Here is a 19,158-nt window from a genome sequence, read left to right on the forward strand (position 1 = left end):
CTGGCAACCACATGCCCAGTGACTGGTTCAAAGCTTTCTCATCTCCACAAGCCCCTCCCCTCCCTCAGGGTAGGCCTCAAAGGTGACCCTGAGACCTGCCAACGCTGCCAGCTGGCGCCACTCGCTCGCACTTCTCTCTCGCCCCCCAAACAACGCAATCATACTGGCATGCATTTTCGCATTGTTGGCATTCTTAGTGAACTCGTGGATCAGTAGGCGCGATTGTGGGTGCATGGCCTGCGAGAGCTTTTGCAGTAGGCGTGCCGCATCCAGGTCAGGCAGATTGTGCAAAATATGTGCCAGGTGATAGACTCCTGCCCCCTGGATCGGCTGTTCACTGTCATTTTCCTTGTAGTTCCATGTGGAGAGCGTAAGGCCCGGGATTTCGCGGATTTCATGGTTGAACTCCTGGACCACCAGATCCTTGTCGCTCAAGTCGGGAAAGGCCTGTTTGAATTCTAGCATCATTTCCCCGCGGCCGCCACCGATGTCAACCATCGCGATGACGCGGCGAGACTTGGCGTCCTGGAGAACTGGGTCGAGGTGATATTCAAACCGCGCCAGACGCTCCGGAGCGGTGGCGGTCTTCATGAATTTGCCCACCATGAAGCGATTGAAGCTGTCTATTCGTCCTTCGGCTGCCATAATATCATAGGTATGCTGTTGCGCGAGCTCGTCATTGCCCATCTCGTGGTATGCAAACTGCAATGGTGTGTGGAGCTCCTCAAATGGATATCGATAGCCGCCACTCTCCAGTCGGCGCATGAGAAATGCACCGGCCAAGAGAGCTTCCGTCGTGCTAGGACTCCGAGATCAATTTGGGACCATCTGGGTTGAATTGCGGCAACTCACAAGTGCAATGCTCCGTGCTGAGCCGAAGGTGTGTGCACTAAATGCCGGGTAATGTCGTTGGCGGAGTAAACGCAATCAACTGTCATGTCCACAAAGCCGAGTCCCGCCATGGCGTACAAGGCATCGTCTATAATTCCTCCAGAGTTATTTCGGTTGCCAAAGTGCAAGTGAAGGGCCCTTCCGGCTCAAGCTTACCGATCAACTGGAGACCTGAAACGGAAGATCAGATCAGCATTCGAATATGATAACTTATAGGGGGGACTTCAGGTCACGTACACGGCATGCTTTTCCTATCACTGCCCACAGACTTTTCGTACGCCATGAGGACTTCTTTCCTGTGGGCAGGTTTCTCAATCTCGACCAAAAGGTCGAACAAGCCGAACTTGATGGCCACTGGCACGAACCCAAGCGCTGCAGCCTATCCCGCCTTGGTCAATACTTAGGTAGTCATCTCCACCGAGGAGCTTTGTTGTTTGTGTGCCGATTACTAACCGAAGTGACCGTCCTTGCCAATTGTACTCCGGGCATTTGAGCAGACATTGTGAAAGGTGGGATGGGGGTCGGCAGGGATTGTGGATAGCTAAGCGGAGAAAGACCGTCGTGTCTTGCCCCGGCCAAAGAGGTCTAATATATAAGAATCCGCCGGCCTTCACTAGCTTCCAATAATTACTGAGTGATCGAGTGTCATTTAAAATATGTGGGTGGAGATGACGGCCACACGGCTTGTCTTGGCAAGCCTCTAGGTAGGGTCTAGATTATGGGATATGGGTGTTTGTACACAACGGTAACACTAGTGAAGTGTCGAGATACTGCGCAGCTTCGTTGGCTCTTCAATTGAAAGGATCACATAAGTAGATCCCTGTCGAGCGCGGGACATGCGTCAACTAGTAGCATTTTGTTCGGGGTCCGGTTCTAACTTTTGCCTTGCCTCCTCCCACCTGTCCTTCTCTCAATTCCTCTCTCTTCTGCCCAAGCCATTCCCGGAAGCAGCCTCTCTGTAACATAAATTCTTAATGACGGAACTTGAAGTCAAGGAGTGTGCCGGTGCTCGCGCAACCGGTCATGATACCAAGGCCGAGCACATTCAAGTGGCTGAGACAACGGCTAGCGGTGGTTGTGACGGGGATGAGCAGCGCAACCCCAGGAACTGGCGCCCTTGGAAAAAGCGCCTCTTGTTCTTTGCCCTTATGTCCAGTTCCATCTTGGCTGATGGGTACGTCTTTCACCATTCTCTTCATCATAAGCGTAACAGTAACAGATGGGGTTGGCAGCGGCATGACTTGGGGGGCCACTTTGATTGTTCCCCAGGCCTTGGAATGGGGCATCAGCGTCGATAGGTCAGCGACAACGATGAACTACGGCATGCTGTTGCAGGGGGTCGGTGGCTTGATGGCTATTCCTCTGATTGAAGCCTACGGACGGTGCGTTGTGATACTTGTCTGCGTGACATCATGGCAGTAAGATTGATGCAGTCCAGGCTTCCGGTTTGGCTCTGGCCTCAATTTATCACCACCTTCATGGTTCTCGGAGCTACACTATCCAATGACTATGGCGTCTTCACCACGTTTCGCTCGCTTCAGGGCCTTTTCGGCACCGTGCCCCAGGTGGTTGGTCTGCCGATCATCCATGACATGTACCCTCCGGAAGGTGCGGCGTCTGCTATATGAACTGAGTGCAAACAAGCATACTGACTATTCAATATAGAGTGGTCACAGATGATTAATATCTGGTGGGTGCCCAGGCGATAATGGGGCGTGTCACTGCTAACTCTTTTCCAAATTTTCCCAGGGGGACGACATTCCTCGTTGGACCGTTTCTGGGGCCTGCGCTGGCCGGCTATATCGGGGCAGGCAGTGACTGGAAAGTTTCATTTGGGATTCTTACCGTCTTCTACGGCTTATCCACACTCCTTGTTTTTGTCTTTGGCCATGAAACTTATTATGTGCCTGGCCGCCAGTGTCAGCGAAACAGTCGTCTTTTGTCAATGGTCGGCGTCAAAAACCACAATCTGCCTGCCGGGCCGACCTTGCTTTACTGGTGCAAGACCATGGTGATCTACATCTTCAAGCTTCCTTTGCTGCTGACTGGGATCGCGACCATGGTCAACTTCTGCTGGCCAATCGGTATTACGGTCACCGTGTCCACCTTCGTGGCCGAGCCCCCATACTTGTTCAACACCGTCCAGTCGTCCTCGCTACGATGGGCTGCTATTCTGGGCGCGCTACTCGGTAAGAGCACATCTCCACATCGCAAAGAGCATTAGTGCTGAGAGATTCCAGGCTGGGTCTACGGTTACTGGTTCAATGGCTGGGTTAGTCGGTCCAGTCCGACGACATACTACACGGAGAAGCGACTTCATGGGGTTTGGGCGGCCATCATTACCATGGCCTGTGGCCTGCTTACCTACGGCCTTACGCTGAGCTATGGTAAGCATTGGATCGGGCTGGCCTTCGGATGGCTAATGGTGGTCGCCGGCATGGTGGCGAGTACGGTGTAGGTTGCTGCCTCTTCCCCAAGACATGTGGTCACTCTAATTCAAAGACCTTAGATCCATTACCGCCTATGCGCTGGAGAAATATCCCGAGCAGTCTACGGTGGTCTCTGCCATCATCAATGCTTGGCGCACCGCGAGTGGATTCTCGGTGGGCTATTTCCAGCCCGCCTGGATCCAACGCGATGGAATCGCTGCGGTCTTTGGCACACAAGCCGCCGTCGTGGTGGCTAACATGATTCTGACCATCACTCCGGTCATCGTTATAGGACGGCGAGAGATCGCATCCAAGGTAACATTGGCTTAGTGTAGAAGGATGTTGTTCAACGTGATGCTAGTGAAGTTCGACTGTAGGCAGATGGGCCGTTAGTGTAACCCTAACTTCGAGAATATATATCCGCGTCTCGGATCGTGACTCTGTGAACCTCCACCTTGAATCACCCACCACAGTCCTTGCATAAGAATAAATTCTCCACAATTAAGAGTGTCAATGATCGCAGGTGTGGTACAGATCATGGACACAATTTGTTTTCCAAGCCCGCGAGATCCTCGAGGTGTTCGGGGACCGACTCGGGTGCCCGCCGAGCTCAGTGGAAGAAAAAGTCACAACCTTATCTTCTCCACGGTCGCATTTGCTCCTCACAAGAGATATGAACTCGCAATAGCTGGGTTACTATGCACCACTGAGTCCCCGACCACCGGATCGCTTTGTATGGTGATTTATCTGGCGATGACTCTACACCTTGTTCCCTTTGAGCATGCGGGCCAGCCAGTATAGGCCCCCCCCGGCGGTAGACATGTGCTCAGCCAGTATCCTGCGGGAAAAACGAACCAGAACAAGTATAAAATTCGCAACGTTGCTACTGTTATCGGCGAAGAAGGCAAATAAGATGTATAAATACGCGAAGCGTTATACCCGCCACCCAGCAGAGGATCCGCATCAGCACTGCTCTCTCCGTGCCCTGGCCGGCTGCGTTGGCAGGGGTCCGATATCACCCGAGTCATGGAGTTAGCGCATGCTTGAGGTTATCAGGGATCGAAACACCCTGCTGAAGTAGACAGTGCTTCCCCCCTCTGTAAGGAATACCGAGAAATCGAAGCGTTGAAACAACATAGCAGAAGGCTCACGGACGGCGGTCGTATCCCGGTGTAGATCTTGCTGTTGCGCATACCCCGTCTTGCGCTGAAAGCTTTTCTCGCATAACTTCACATTGATTAGCATTTCACCAGTAAGCATACTTACCCCAGTGCGATTATTAGTCATACAGTCCAGCAAATCTGTCTTGCCCGCACCGGAAACGCCCAATAGGGCTGTTGATATGCCCGGTTTCACCCAGCCATCGATATGGCCCAGGACGGGCCGGGGCTTGCCCGTGATTTTCATCCTATAGCAGGCGTCACTCTGTGAAACACACTTCTTGAGCCGTCAAGTACTGCTTCTCCACTGGGCTTGTTGTACTTGCTTGGCTGGTCATGTGATGTGGCCACCAGCGTGGTACCCATGGACCATCAGGGATTCGTACCCATTGGCAATGGGGTTAAGGTAGTTAATTCTACGGCACCATGATCGCATGTACCCGATGGAAACCACAAAGCCAAAAGCAAGCAAAAGGGGCATCAGGATTGAGGGCGGAACAATGGCTTATTGCTCTGTTCGGGATACTGCCATTCCGTGCTACTGCGGGGTAACCCGCATGTGTATTAATCTGTATAGTCCTGACGGCGGATCCATAACGCAGTCAAATACTAGTTTAAATAACACAATTCTGGTGATTTTTGAAACAATTCTATTAAACTAGCAGTGTATAACACTACCGATATATAACCGAAGTTATAGCATATTTGCTTTCCTATAATTGAGTGCTGAGTATAGAGGGTTATTATTCGAAGAATTGAAGTACAGATAATGAACAGAATAGGTATAAGTAGTACGACAGCTCGGCTGTAGAATGATGCTGTTCTTTGGTCCAGATTATAAGACAAGGGGGATATTACCAGTGCTATGATCACATTCTTAATCATCACCCAGACAACAGAATCGTTGGCATCCTCGCGACATGCACTCTCTGACCTGCTGGGAGTTACAGAGAAGATAGGCTGAGTTGAGACGCTGCCCCTTAGCCTGCCAAGTCTTCGGAAGTTGTCGTTAGGCGACAGCGTCCGAGCCTCCCATCGGGTTCTGGACCTTGTAAGGCTCAATCTTCGTTTGCAATTCCCTGTATCCCTGTCTTCTCTTCCAAACGGCGGCGTGTATAGATAGACTGACATGAACAGAGGTGTGGGGTTCACAATATTGGTGTTGGGATGATGACATCAGATGCAGTCATCCCGGCGCTTCGATTAAGACTTTCGACAGAGATGAACACGCTGAGTGGAGCATCAAGCGAGCCTGCTTGCTTCTTATCGGCAGGGAACAACGTGTGTGTGATTGGGGGAGATTGGAAGGTCTTGGTCCCAAAGTTCCAGTCTCTCAGCATCCCGGTTGCGATCCTGTGGTAGGAACCATGACATGGATACTCTCATATACATACACGTATGTCCCTGCGTGTATACGGAGTGACCCACCATTACTACTTGAGTATTCTACACTATTTCAAGAATATTCCATGGCTATTCTTATTTACCGTGTTAGGTATACAGAAGAGGACACTTGCAGTCCACATTCTAGTGACAATGGGTGAAACCTTGGTAATCCGTGCCTGCAGTTCGTCCCCATGAAAAACCCCGAGTGCCGGGGCCGGGCAAGGCTTGATCGAGACGTCCACCTGGCTTCGGGCCACGGTAATGTCCAAGAGACAGCACGTCCAACCTGACGAACCTGATCTATATGCAGTAGAGAAATGGTGCTAAGTCAGTCGAGAATGTTGAGACTTGTACCGGTGAGTTTAACCCACCTACTCGGGCTGCCAGTGGAGAACTGAAGAGATTCCCTCTAAGGACCCACGCAGCGACCGAACAGGGTCCGGCAGGCACCACTGCAGCAATCAGCTCCGGAGGAGCACGGAAGGCCAGCTAGAGATATGAGCACCCATCATGAATGCAATATTGCGAACGTTGTGTGGGGAGAGGGGAGGTCATACCGCCAACGCATCGCTTCTCCAGCCCACCAAGGGAGGATTCATCGATGGGCTCAACATTAAGCGCAGCGGCGTTGACAACAGCCGCCACAGCTGCGAGGAGAAGGATCCAGGTCTTCATTGTCCGTGAGCCTTGGTATATAGTATGAGGGAGAGTTGGGGAGAGGGAAAGTGTATAATGAGACGATTGCACGCACCTTAAGGGGATTTCAAGACCGATTTATTGCTGCGCAAGATTGCAGGAACGCGGGCGGAAGTTTGGCCTCCGGTGTAAGTCCACTACACCATCTACACACAAGATTTGAAGCACTGAAGTGGCTATCTCCACCCGTTACAAAACAAATCTCGCTAGCCAGAGGGCAAATTTGCACCCGGCCAATCCCTAACCTACAACACCCGGCATGCCCGCACACCAGCGGTGGGGCTCATTGCGGTGGACTCCCAATGCAATCCAAGTGGACGGTCCGATGCAGTTTACCTCGGTCAAACCGATGGGTCCCCGTTACATTGCCTTGTGTTGTCCTAAGCTCTATAAGCACCTGAAGTCACAGGATAAATTGGCAGGACCCACAGGCGTTGAAACCCTGTGAATGAATGATCTTATCAGATAACAGAAAGACCCACTTCAGTCAAATTGCCACGCCTCAGAAATTCCCCACCAAATGTCTCGGCGTGAGTGGAGACTTATAGCAGGAGTGGTGAGTTCGCAACATGGGTAGATCCCTTAATCTGGGTTCTACCGCACGAATTTGTTAGCACCCTGCAGGAATGTGACCACTGATTACCGAAGCTCAAGACCGCATGGGTAGTTCTTTCCAAAAGGGTGTGCATTGCACAATGCTGCTGATTCCGATATAATGAGACCAAATCAACTCATGTTTACAGCAAAGACTGGAAAGAAAGCAAGTTTGAAGGAGTTTGTGGCATTATCATATCTGCGCACTCATAGCCCAATCGAAAATCTTGGGTTGGGGGCCCCAGGGCACGGATTGTGGGCTTAAGGCCGATCGAATGATGTGATAGGAGTGTTTCTCATCGGGGGCGGTGTTCTAAAGTAACAGCCCAAAATGCTAATACAGCTAGATTGAGAATTGCTCAGATATACTCATTAATGTCCAGCACTGTGTAGGTGGCACCAATGCACAGAAAGGCTCGGAAAGGGGCCTTTGAAGCAAACCCCTAAGCTTCTCCTCGCCCGGTGAAGTTTTCAAGACGGCTGAGTCGGAAGCATAACTAAAATGTTCCTACAGTACTGTCAAAATCCACCGCAGAAGTCAAGTCAGTAGAGACGGAAACCTGTCGGAAAACCAGTATTATTCTTGCCCCTGCTTACCCGATGGTAGCCATCCCCAGATCATCGATTGCCAGACAGATTAAGTCAGCCGCATGTTTCTGGATGGCCCAACAAGTAGGCCGGAACACGGAAAAGAACCGTTACCCCCAGTCATCGGATATGTCGAGTTATCCTTGACCTAGCGGTGTAAGAGGATTGGAACATCCAATTGGAGCAAGAATTTAGCTACAGGTTTATCGCCTTGGCACGTCCTTGAAGAAACTCAAAACCAGGCGAGATACTCGCCATTGCTCTATCGCCTCTCATGGCGGGCCGTAGTACGGAAAAGGTCCGCCATCTTTCGGATATGTAAGCCCCCTTCTTGGCCTGTGGTGTCAGCTCGTTGTGCTTGAAACCTTACCTTCATGAATTGGTCCCTTGGCACGTTACCCAGAAATATTGGACCGAGGATCTGTCGAGACCTTCCCTTCGACCATGCAATAAAAGCAAAAAAGCTAGATGATGGATTATTCACAACAAAGCAAATATTGTAGCACAAAAGAGGACAGTCGAATCTCAATAGCGTGCGGGACCAAACATGGCCGGAGAAAGAAAAACCCAGTAGCGGTAGTATATGGAGATGGGTAGACTGTCAATCTTGAAGGTTCCTGCCATATGGGATTTCACACTCATGTCAAATCCAGCTGAAGCTTTGACAAGAGGGCCGTTGCTGCAAGGGTATGCGATTTCGCCCACAAAAAACACAGGCCATTGGGAACGCATGACATCCATTCCTCGGACGTTACACCTTCGCAATAAGATGGCATTACTAGTGGCGAACCTTTCCAGAGGACAGTAAACGTACCGATTTCCTTCGGCTTCAGCCAACGGATAAGCAAAACGAGCAGTTAGTGTTCATATGATGCGGGGGTTCACTTAGACCTCTCCTTCCGGTCTTGGCAGAGAGTGAGATCTCGTCGCAATTCGTGGGGCGAATCGCTTGGCAACAGATTCCCCATGGGGTACACGCCAGGTGTCTGTCTCCGCGCTTGGTGGTCATTTGGCTATTCATATAAATCAGGCCCCAAGGCTGAGCCATGGACTTGTTTTTGACACCCCGAGCAATCTGAAGATAAACTCAAGTCGTTGAATCCCACCTACACGGCAGTCATGGACACTGCTGTGAAGAAGAGCGATGGCTTCATGGAGCATGTGGAGGAGGCAGAGAAAGGCAGCCAGTCGACTCCGCAGTATGATCAGTTTGGATCTACTGCGAAGGTGGACCCGAAGGAGATCAGGCTCGTACGAAAGATTGATGCTTACATGATGGTAAGTCTTATCTACCTCCTCGAAGCCCTCGATGGTGGTAATCCTATGCTGACAAGGATAAGCCGATTCTGTGGGTCATGTATTTCCTCAACTTTCTCGATCGCAACGCTATGGTAAATGGAAAGCTTAACAGTCTTTCCCAAGACCTCAACCTCCATGGAACGCAATATAATACTTGCGTTAGCATCCTTTTCGTCGGGTATCCGCTGCCCTGGCATTCTCCGCTATTCTTAAGCTAATTGATGCGTAGGTACCTCTTGGGTCAGGTCCCTTCAAACATGCTCCTCAACCGTGTGAAGCCCGCGAGATACATGTCCGGGTTTATGATGGCGTGGGCCATTGTGTCCACGTTACCTGTCTCGTGAAGAACTACCATGGGATGCTGGTCTGTCGCCTGATTCTCGGGATAGTTGAGGCCCCGTTTTATCCTGGGGCTTTATTTATGATTTCCCTCTTCTACAACCGAAAAGAGGCAACGACGCGCATGGCAGTGCTCTACACCGGCAACATGTTGGCGAGTGCTTTCTCCGGGCTGATATCAGCAGGAGTGTTTGCCGGCCTAGACAAAAAGCATGGCCTCGCCGGATGGCAGTGGCTTTTTCTGATCCAAGGCGTGGTGACCATAGGAGTGGCCGTTTTAGCCTGGTTCATTCTCCCCAATTCCCCACTCCAAACACCGTGGCTGACGCCGGAGGAGCGGCAACTGGCGCATGACCGCATCGCCCGCGATACCACGCAGAAAAGAGAAGGGACCAGCACCTGGACGGGACTGCGCGAAGCATCCACTGACTATCGAACCTGGATCTTTGCTCTCATGTGCAACCTGCATCTCTCAGCCAATGGGTTCAAGAACTTTATGCCCACGGTGGTAAAAACTCTCGGGTTCAACGATACCATCTCATTGGTACTCACTTGTCCGCCCTATCTTGTGGCCACCTTCACATCTGTTGCTGTCTCTTGGTCCTCGGGCCATTTCAACGAGCGAACCTGGCACATCACGATCTCCAAGGGACTTGCTATTATCGGATTTGCGGTGGCGTGTGGTACCCTCAATCTTGGCGCCCGGTACTTCGCAATGATCCTTTTCGTCGCCGCCACATATGGGGTCAATAATATCAACATCGCTTGGGTGGCAGCAACAACCGGCCAAACCGATGAGAAAAAGGCAGTGGCTATTGCAATCACCAACACCTTGGGCAACCTGGCCAGTGTATATACACCGTACCTGTGGCCGGATAGTGATGCTCCGCGATTCGCCACCGCCATGTACTGCAGTATCGGCTTTTCAGCGGGAGTGGTGATTTTGGCCTGGGTAATGAAAGCCATATTGATTAGGGAGAACAGGAAGATCCGGGCCACAAACCCCGAGGAGCTCAACCTTTACGCTTACTGAGCCCAAGTCGTTGGCAGTGAACTCTTCGGAAGTATCTCAAGCTCGTCATGTCGCAGAGGCCACTATCAAAGTTGAATTGCGATGGACCTTCGCGTCAATCGTCCATATTTCGATGAGGTAGTGGTCAAAGCATCCCGGTGTGATTGCTTGTGTGTGTGTGTGTGCATCCTGTATGTCATGTTCTGTACTGTCAAGTCCCACCGTCACCGGTCTCCGAAAGATTGCAATTCTATTGTGCCGTCGAACTCGGTGGGCTTTGACCTGTTTTGCATGAAAGTCACTTGCATATAGTCTGGTCCTCGGAGTGTAGCAGTATACGGAAATGATCGTGTCGGGATATCGCAAAGACCCGTAGGAAGGTCAAGAGAAGTACAACAAAAAAACACCTTGGGGAATAGATCTTTGTCGCCTCCGCTGACTCTCATTGCCGGCAAAGAGTTGTACTGGCTTTTCAGGGAGCATTATTCAATGTGCTTGCTCCAAGAAGGAGAAGGATTTTGTTAAGTATACAGGACGGGGGCTCGTGCTTCGCTACTTTGTCATTGTTGAGAGGGATTCTGATATTTGTTGAACTGTAATGAGGACAGGAGAAATATCTGGTCAATACATCTTCACACTAGTTGGAACTAAGAGAAGTCCTGCCCGAAAAACAGCGAGAGCGAGCAATGCTGGATCGAACGCAACACGTGCTCTTTTGACGCACGACACGTCAAATGCAGAAAGGTGCCTTTTCATGTAGAACAAGCGGTTCTCCGTCAGCCAAAAAAGCCGTAGTGTGCAGAAGCAAGACCCAGCTTACCGGCGAGGTTCGATGGTGCCGATGGCCCGAATTGCTCTCTAAGCACTCAAGCAGCGGTTACCGAGACGGGACGAGCAAGCTCCACTGCAACAATCCGCATTAGAGGAACAGGCTTGGAGCCCTGAATAGTCAAATCGTCTTCATTAGCTTTCGTCCTCATGATCTGAAAACCAGAATGTTACCGTGCTAGGCAATGGTCTTACCGCCAACACATCGCTTCTCTACTCCAATCAAAGAGGATTCAACGCCAGCCTCAACATTGACCGCGGCGGCGTTCGCAACAGCTGCGACAGCCGCAAGCAGGAGAATCCAGGTCTTCATTGTTGATGGGGGGATCTTGAGAACAGCTCGGGCACTCAGGAGATATCGAGAACAATAGTGACTGGGTGAAGTTCAGTTCAGAAGGAATTTCGGATCAATTTATACTTACAAGGCCGGCGGGACCAAAGACGGATAGTCACCGTCCGACGTAAGTCCACTGCGTCGGCTCCACTAAACTGGATGTATTCGGCCATCTCAGCCCATGGGGACTCGGGCGCTCACAGCTGGCGGACTGGGACTTGGTGAGTCCAGTACCAAGAATATCCCGGGCGCGGCCATATACCTTCTGAGGCCAAGTACCCTGGCCATTAACAGCTGCTCGAGGCTTTAGCAGCTTCTTCCAGGAAGAAAAAGCTCAAGCTATACCATTGATGTAGTTGTAAATCAGAAGGTGAACAGAGAGTCTTGCCGCACTACAGGCGTGGTGCCCAGTCGTGGGATGACATGCGACTGACCCCTAAAGAATTTGAAGCCCTCTGGGCGGGCCTACCCCACCGTACCTCGACTGTGCGTGACTCAAGCTTGGATACTTTATTTGCGCAGGGTTCTCTAGACTTTCCGGATACGAGCTTTCCGAATACGATGGCACTGAGTTGGCAGGATAGATTGACCGTATCCACTGGCCTTGAAATCAAGGAAATGATCAGATCAGATAACAGAAAGGGATACTCAGATAGGGCAAGGGGCTGGCGAGCCGAACCTTGGCACCCTGTTCAAGCACATGTGGAGTAAGATGATGTTTAGTGGTATCCACTGGCTGTGAAACCCCGTCAATAATCTTATCAGATTCCTTGATTATATAAGCGGAACCCGGCAAATCGTATCATCGACTCCAGAGTTGTACAATACCTCATAAAACTTTACGTGCTTGAATTGACACGGAGAAAGTGCCCGACAGGAAACAAGGGGTCCCCCGAGTAGAGGAACTGAATCCGTTGTGGTATCAGATGTTCTTGGATACGGAAGCCGATAACCTGGAATGTGTGCGCAGCTTTTGGTCGTCATTCATTGGTGCTGTGCCAATCCGCATTTCCCAGACTTCTGACGTTTCCGTTGTGTACTGCTGGTGGTGGCGACCTGTACTACTTTGTCTTGCTCGACTTCGGCTAAGTAAGGAAGACATCAATCGTACCATTGTCAAGAGCAGGTAATCCAGGCCTAAAAGTTAATATCTGCTCCGTGTATTCCTCTCCAACCTCAGGGTAATGCGGGTTGCGGTGAACAAGGCAACGACCCAAGTAGCTAGATGGGGTATATGTGATCGAAAATATTTAAGTTCAGACTGAGGACTCTGGATGATTCAAGTCGACAGGGTTGAAAAGGCGGAGGTGGTCGCTTTATGCCCTCCATTTAGAGTTTTACTGAGTTGTTATTGTTCTTTGTGCGAAGCTCTTACGATAAGACAAAGTTGCATACGTGAGATATATTGTGAACTAGAGTCAGGGTCTTGTTTGTAGTTGACTACAAGGTGACAGAATCAGACGTGCCAGATTTGATCTACTTTTCTCTACCGCAAGGTCATCGCGACAGGCCCCGAAGATTATACAGATGCATCAGTCACCAGACTACTCCGTCAGTCTCTCTCATCGTTGCTGGCTCCAGGCAAAGACTTCCGACTCCCTCTCAAACACTCTCTCCGAGGACTTTTCCCACCGCTTCTTTCGCCCTACTAAATTAGTACCAATGGCTTCACACAAAGCAATCAGGGATTCCACGTACATGTCACCGAATGCTACCATACAGACCGTCTGCCAAACTCCAAGTCCAATCCGAGGGGTTACGCCTCGATACAACCCCTTGATTCCGTTCTGCTGGTAGATATACTGAGCCGTGCTCCACATATTGAGGTTGGCGGGCCGATGGGGATCGGCCTTAAGACTCTGCATCTCTACCCGTACCACCTCAATTGGTTGATTCCACGCCGACAATCCACCTCCCAAGCCCGAAGCCAGGACCCTCTCCCCAGCGTTCAGTTTCTGCGTCTCGTCTTTTCCGGTCACGGAGCGAATGGCATTCTCTGCCATGCGGGACAGGCCAAAGCGGGAGCCCCAGTTGGTGACCTGTCGCACCGCCACCGCGTTAACTCCCTTGTTGATACCCCGGATGCCTCCCCGCCGGTAAGCATCCTTAAAGGTCGACCATGTCGATGTCGGTTTGCCCCCTTCCTCGGCGATTTTGAGCTTGGTGATCTCAGCAGTCTTCATGCAGGTGCAGAATCCAACTGTGGCGTATGCTTGGACCAGGCCACCGGCCATCCCGCTGGTGATGCCGGCGCTGAAGTTCCCAAAGCCCACCGACCGCGCAGCCCGGTCGGTTTCGCTCGCGACGAAGAGAAGGACGGCACCTTTGGACGATGCCTCGATCCATGCCCATGGGATTAACCCCTGGTAGACTGAGGGTCATCGTTAGCGATGATACCTAGATCAATCGGGGAGCTAACGGAGTGTTACATCCAAAGAAGCCGCCGCGCGCCCAGATCCTCCGCAAGGCTCCTGCAAAGGAGTCATTTCTGTTGGCAGCCATGGTCGTCTTGATGACCTCGAGTGGCTCCGGGAGAGTCAGTCTCTATCTCTCGTGGCATTGTCCCTCGCGCCATGAAGGAAAAAGAAAATGTACCTGGCCCAAGGAGGTCACTCTGGCTTATTAGCCTCATCTCTCCGGGCAAAGTGCTCTTCAATAAAACTCACTCAAAGAAGTTCAGACCAGCACCCACTGTCTCAAGTCCTCGGTTAGCTTATAACGTGACTGATGCCTCGGTAGCGAGGGAAAGCTTACGCAGTAGGGTACCAGCCTTGATTTCTCCCTTGTCCGATGCGACCATTTTTGCTTGAAGTATACATGTAGGAACCTGGCCAAATGCAATGAGGTGAAGGGACTTATAGACAACCTGCAGTATCTCTCTCCTCGCCTCTGCGATCACCGGCGGGGGACATCCGGTCAGAACGCTTCGGGTATGCCGAAGGTCTTCCTCTGAATCTACATAATAATCCTAACATAACGAAAGAGGAGAAGCCAGCATCACATAGACGATAGTTATGACCTATCAATTCTCCGCAACGCTCATAGTTAACCTGTGCTCGAGTAAATGTGAGTTTGATGGGACCGATATTTGCCGCGTTGGGCGCGGGCGTGCCGATTTGACCCACTTCTAAGCGCTTGAGAAATGAGGATCATAGCCGTCGGATACATCCGATGCTCCCAAAGGCGATGGAACCCAACCTGACCATAACAATCAAGCAGCAGACTTCAAAGCCACCACTTTATGGTCTTCTGTACAGCCCACTAGCACTGCTGCACTAGGCCATGTCTTGCGCTACGCTGCTCTCAGTTTGTGTGAAGAGCTAGACTTTCGCTCCACAAATGATGGCACGGTGTTTGGCAATCCACACCACATCACCCAAAGTTCATCGGCAACATCCGAGTAGGTCCACTAGTCTATCGGCAAATGCCGGGCCTAGAGAACAAAGCCTCCTTGATTTTCTGTGTCCAAGTAATATCCGATCTTGTCCCAATTTCCGATGGCCGATGGCATGGTGAAGCGACCTTCGATTGATTACAAGTCCGGCCTGAAGCGTATAGCCAATCTCAATGCCTGTTCCTATTACCATTGTACATGGAGGGTCTTGTGCATCGCTTCTCTGATAATCGGATAGTACGACAAGTTCCTCCTGTGATTAGTCCGAAGCCGTCGCCCGACGTGCAATACGTGACATATAAGTGGTTACCATATTCCTTAAATCTCCTGTTGCGGCGAGTCTAGATCTCCGTAAAGCTTAGGTATCTGCTTCGGGTATTAGCTCTAGCTGAGTTAGATGCTGGCAATATCGAAGCCAACAGGATTACATCAGCAATGCGCCGTTGTCCTACTCATGATTGACTTCGTGCTGACGCTTCTTGCCCCCCATTGAATGATAGTGTTGGTTTTGTCAACCCAAAGCGGGGTCCTGTCGTTCCGACGGTGCGGCAGAACTGGGAGAGTGGGCAAGGAGACGGACGGTCGTTAAGATGCCCCAAAATGTATGTCCGAATCCCCCACGGTGTAAGCAACTATTTGATTTTGGACTGGCGTGTTCCTCTCTTCTCGATACGGAGATAGAAGGTACAACGGCCGCCTATGAATGTCCATGTAAATCTTCTCTTCCCTGTCCGAGAACCTCAACTACTGTGTCGGTTTACCACACTGTTGAATCACCCTCGCTCATTGCCTACCCTGCATGTCGACTCTTGACTTTTGGTGGCAATTTCAGAGCTCGGTGCCTGGTGCGTATACACCTGCTTGAATCGCATCGTCTACATCATTTCCCACAGCGGGGATCGGGTCTCAACTCATCTGTAGTTGTCTATTCTCACAATTGACCTCACCACTACGGCCGGCCTTCCAACCCAGTCCCCGGAGAAGTGGTCAGATACTCAGCCGAAAACAATCGGCGCATCGTATCGTGGAGCAACCAGTGGGAAGATTCTGGACTGGCAAATATAGTGGAGAGTCCTGGTGACGAATAGAACTGACTCTCCGCTGGCTAGTTCACTCCGCGGAAGTTAAATGGGTGGGTCCCGACTGAGTTGCTGTACTATCGGATAGCTCCGAAGTTTCAAGGCATACACTGGGGTCGGTTCGTCTAAACATAGGGGGATGGGTGGCAATAGGTTGTATTTGGTCGGGTACTCCGGCCATCGGACTATGCCCGGGGCCGCCCTCCGCATCAAGACGTCAAAGGTCGGCTCAGCCGATGGGTGCCCATCCATTGCCTGAGCCGCCCGACTGCTAATACAAAAGATATAATGTGTATGAAGAAAGGATGTGGATTATTTGAAGTTTTGTCAAGGCGAAGATGCATGAAGGCCAGGTAACGATCTAGTCTGTCCCTGGAGGGCTCGAGGGAAGAGGCCTGCTAAGAAGACCAATTGCCATTCCAGAGTGTAAATAGCCATCTCAAAGAGATGCCCTGCAGGAACTGCGAGGGGGGATCTAGTAGGGGGCATCGGAGAATCTGCTGGACTTGCGAATTGCCACGCCGTATCGGCGGAAGATAAACGGGGACGGCAGCAGCAGGAGAGCCACGGCACCTAGAACAGTAGCCGTCCATTCGACGCCGAGCCCGTCGTACATGGGGGTACACCACAAAGAAAAGGTGGAGGAGACCAAGCTACGGATGACCACATGAATAGAGATGGCTGAGTTAGGGCAGGTATTGTAGACATCGATGATGTAGACAATGCCCGTGATGAAGATCAGCTGCAGGCCCATTCCGACCCAAAAGGCAGCGATGACCTGGGCAATCCAGTGCGTCAGCATTGCCCAGCCGAACCAGAAGAGTGAGGGCGGCAGGATGACTGCACCCCAGAGCATTGGGGGGAGGCGATCCTCAGGGGTACAATAGCCCTGCTTCTCAAGCTTGCGGCGGAAAGGGCCCCGGTTGTACACCGTCCAGAGGAGGACAGCGACAATTTGGCCCAAGTAGACGGCAATGAAAGGCAGCGTGGCGGTGGTGCTGGACCAGCCGCGGCGCTCGAAGGCGTAGGTGAACATATCGTAGGCCAGGTAGAAGGAGCCATACACCACGGTCAGATACACGGTGACAATGATGAGAATGGGCTCTTGGACAATCATGCGGAGGGGCTTAGACAGATGGTGGTGGACCAAGTCAGAAAAGTCAATCCCCCCCTCTTCCAGTGGGGCTCGCAGCTGCCCATTGCCGGTTTCCTTGCGCAGGCGTCGGGCCTTGCGTACCAGTAGGACCTCCCCGGCGCACTCGCGGATGGTGCACACCGCCATAAGGCCGACCACGGCGCATAGAATGAGGGTGATCCAGGCAATCCAGCGCCAGCCCGCGTAAGCCACTGTATATGACCCCACAATGGGCCCCAAGGCACTACCCAGATTCATTAGTGTTGACGAGAACCCCACCGCCACTGCACGAGAAACAGGGCCAAAGATCTTGGAGAACATGCCTGAGCCCACGGCCAGGACACCGCTGCCAATGGCCCCGGCCAGAAAGCGACTCATGAGGACGGTCTGCACATTGTGCGCCAACCCGAGAGGGACTTGGAAAATGGCTGCACCGAGGACAGCTACCGCCAACGGCGTCGTGTTGCCGTACACCTCGGAGAAGGGGCCCCAGAATAACGGCCCCGTGGCAAACCCCGCCACAAAGAGGGTCACGGAAAGATCCATCACCTCGCTCGAAGCCCCGAACTCGGCTCCTACCACCTTGTTCGCGGACCCGAACACACTGGATGCGAATGAGACGGTGAAAATCATGAGGGAGGCAACAAGAGTGAAAATCAACTTCTTGACGCGAGGCCAGTTGCGCGGGTTTTCCGGGTCGTTGGGCCCGTCCCAGGTGACCACGTTGTTGACATATGTATCTGATCTTGGTCAGTTCAGAACGGAGCCAGTCGTAATAGTGTGTGGCCAAGAATATACGTACAACGCTCGCAATGCTGCGTTTGGGCTTGATTGGCATACTCGGTTTTCCGCTCCTCGGGCGGCAGATCCGATGCGGCAACCTCTAGCCGGTGGGCGGCCTCTTCTGTGTCCGTGATGGGCATTTCCAAGAATTGGGGGCAAGGAGTAACTAGGTGGCCACAGGTTTGGTGAGATGCCTGATGAGACAGGAGACGAGAGAAACAGAGGAGAAAGTCTGGCATGCAAAAGCTGGCCACGCTCCAGATTGCAGCCTGTCTTCTTTTATGGGACTTGGTGGGGCCCCTGCTCGAGCATGTAATGACCACCATGCCATTCACCAGTGCGTAAAACCCATCGCTTATCTGGGGGTGCGAGCGAAGGGGGTGAGGGGAGAGGCGAAATTGGTGGGGAAGGCCGGCAAAAACGGCAATGTCTGGTGTGCCGGACACAACAAGGAGACTGGGAAATATGATTGAATTAGGGCACCCGGAGAGGTCTTATGCTTAGCATCGGCTTACATACGTCGGGCTAAGCTTTGCAGCAGCTTAGCACCCAAAGCTTATGCAGTACAATCATCCTGTCCGTACAGCTATTGCTTAAGGTGAGTTGGAAGATAATAACAAAGCGGAGAAGACAATTTAAGAAAGACAAATCGAAACTTGTCATCAACGAGCGAGACCTGCAAGCTACACTATACATAAGTTATAGTACTTTTGAGCGTAAATAGATGTACTAAAGAAATAAACCGCCAGAGTTCTGTGTTTTTCTCCGTGTTCCTTTGCCCCGATTTGGCCTTAGCCCGGGATTTTCCATCTCTAAACGCTCTAATGCATGTCAAATTCTCGCGTACCATAACAGCATCATACATCATAGATGTCACGGTGTGAGCAAGAGGCTCCCGTTGACCCCGAACCCGAAGAACCACTCAGAGCTACTATCTATCTAAATCCTGTCTGAATCCTGTATCAATACAATCTTCTATAATATACCTTATTGATTGGCTTTATTGTTGGCACTGCGGCTCCGCCCTAGGCGAACTGCAGGTATAGACCGCCTTCCTCCCGCCTCCAGCAAACCTTTATATATATCTACATAGCAAGTAGAGGAATCAAGCAAGTATTTAAAAGTCAATCTAAGCCCTTATTAATAGCAAATAGTTACTATTAATAATACTGGTAGCATATCCAGTCAACAATTTCTAATTCATCCGAGAA

The 19,158-nt window shown here is 51.4% G+C and overlaps 8 protein-coding genes across 8 annotated transcripts; 2 read left to right on the top strand and 6 right to left on the bottom strand.

Annotated features, from left to right (window-relative positions):
• Positions 1-27: 27 nt before the first annotated feature.
• On the bottom strand, positions 28-1,392 carry BO66DRAFT_397670 (putative O-methyltransferase; the record flags this gene model as incomplete). The annotated part of the gene is made up of 5 exons (XM_025648614.1): positions 28-799; positions 853-979; positions 1,048-1,062; positions 1,129-1,270; positions 1,345-1,392. 5 exons carry the CDS (start codon positions 1,390-1,392, stop codon positions 28-30), a joined length of 1,104 nt encoding a protein of 367 aa, XP_025508938.1.
• A 473-nt stretch (positions 1,393-1,865) lies between these two features.
• Positions 1,866-3,650, top strand: BO66DRAFT_311921 (putative MFS transporter; the record flags this gene model as incomplete). Its single annotated transcript, XM_025643342.1, has 7 exons — positions 1,866-2,065; positions 2,124-2,273; positions 2,330-2,499; positions 2,557-2,581; positions 2,641-3,080; positions 3,132-3,345; positions 3,401-3,650. 7 exons carry the CDS (start codon positions 1,866-1,868, stop codon positions 3,648-3,650), a joined length of 1,449 nt encoding a protein of 482 aa, XP_025508939.1.
• A 702-nt stretch (positions 3,651-4,352) lies between these two features.
• BO66DRAFT_311627 (uncharacterized protein) lies at positions 4,353-4,742 on the bottom strand (the record flags this gene model as incomplete). Its single annotated transcript, XM_025643330.1, has 1 exon — positions 4,353-4,742. A coding segment is annotated over one exon (390 nt), but the record flags the coding sequence as incomplete, so codon positions are not given.
• Positions 4,743-5,951: 1,209 nt separating this feature from the next.
• BO66DRAFT_387870 (uncharacterized protein) lies at positions 5,952-6,591 on the bottom strand. The gene is made up of 3 exons (XM_025646415.1): positions 6,424-6,591; positions 6,238-6,355; positions 5,952-6,166 (listed from the first exon to the last, which is right to left on the bottom strand). Exons 1-2 carry the CDS (start codon positions 6,539-6,541, stop codon positions 6,276-6,278), a joined length of 198 nt encoding a protein of 65 aa, XP_025508941.1. The 5' UTR covers positions 6,542-6,591; the 3' UTR covers positions 5,952-6,166; positions 6,238-6,275.
• A 2,272-nt stretch (positions 6,592-8,863) lies between these two features.
• BO66DRAFT_407802 (putative MFS transporter) lies at positions 8,864-10,415 on the top strand (the record flags this gene model as incomplete). Its single annotated transcript, XM_025649080.1, has 4 exons — positions 8,864-9,022; positions 9,085-9,221; positions 9,273-9,378; positions 9,438-10,415. 4 exons carry the CDS (start codon positions 8,864-8,866, stop codon positions 10,413-10,415), a joined length of 1,380 nt encoding a protein of 459 aa, XP_025508942.1.
• Positions 10,416-11,076: 661 nt separating this feature from the next.
• BO66DRAFT_467713 (uncharacterized protein) lies at positions 11,077-11,596 on the bottom strand. Its single transcript, XM_025652593.1, has 3 exons — positions 11,418-11,596; positions 11,215-11,335; positions 11,077-11,142 (listed from the first exon to the last, which is right to left on the bottom strand). Exons 1-2 carry the CDS (start codon positions 11,533-11,535, stop codon positions 11,253-11,255), a joined length of 201 nt encoding a protein of 66 aa, XP_025508943.1. The 5' UTR covers positions 11,536-11,596; the 3' UTR covers positions 11,077-11,142; positions 11,215-11,252.
• A 1,562-nt stretch (positions 11,597-13,158) lies between these two features.
• On the bottom strand, positions 13,159-14,356 carry BO66DRAFT_450129 (putative mitochondrial DNA replication protein; the record flags this gene model as incomplete). Its single annotated transcript, XM_025651816.1, has 6 exons — positions 13,159-13,201; positions 13,231-13,927; positions 13,986-14,082; positions 14,152-14,170; positions 14,223-14,247; positions 14,311-14,356. 6 exons carry the CDS (start codon positions 14,354-14,356, stop codon positions 13,159-13,161), a joined length of 927 nt encoding a protein of 308 aa, XP_025508944.1.
• Positions 14,357-16,383: 2,027 nt separating this feature from the next.
• BO66DRAFT_450131 (MFS general substrate transporter) lies at positions 16,384-18,087 on the bottom strand (the record flags this gene model as incomplete). The annotated part of the gene is made up of 2 exons (XM_025651817.1): positions 16,384-17,904; positions 17,967-18,087. 2 exons carry the CDS (start codon positions 18,085-18,087, stop codon positions 16,505-16,507), a joined length of 1,521 nt encoding a protein of 506 aa, XP_025508945.1. The 3' UTR covers positions 16,384-16,504.
• Positions 18,088-19,158: the final 1,071 nt, after the last annotated feature.

Source organism: Aspergillus aculeatinus (assembly GCF_003184765.1).
Source record: "Aspergillus aculeatinus CBS 121060 unplaced genomic scaffold BO66scaffold_2, whole genome shotgun sequence".
In the NCBI taxonomy this organism is placed as follows: domain Eukaryota; kingdom Fungi; phylum Ascomycota; class Eurotiomycetes; order Eurotiales; family Aspergillaceae; genus Aspergillus; species Aspergillus aculeatinus.

What these genes read in the sequence shown, in the direction of transcription:
- BO66DRAFT_387870 (XM_025646415.1), bottom strand. Translation starts at nt 6,541, where the DNA reads ATGAAGACCTGGATCCTTCTCCTCGCAGCTGTGGCGGCTGTTGTCAAC. An exon ending in GGAGAAGCGATGCGTTGGCG is followed by an intron (nt 6,356 to 6,423) that starts GTATGACCTCCC and finishes TCATATCTCTAG; the next exon opens with CTGGCCTTCCGTGCTCCTCC.
- BO66DRAFT_467713 (XM_025652593.1), bottom strand. Translation starts at nt 11,535, where the DNA reads ATGAAGACCTGGATTCTCCTGCTTGCGGCTGTCGCAGCTGTTGCGAAC. An exon ending in AGAGAAGCGATGTGTTGGCG is followed by an intron (nt 11,336 to 11,417) that starts GTAAGACCATTG and finishes TTGACTATTCAG; the next exon opens with GGCTCCAAGCCTGTTCCTCT.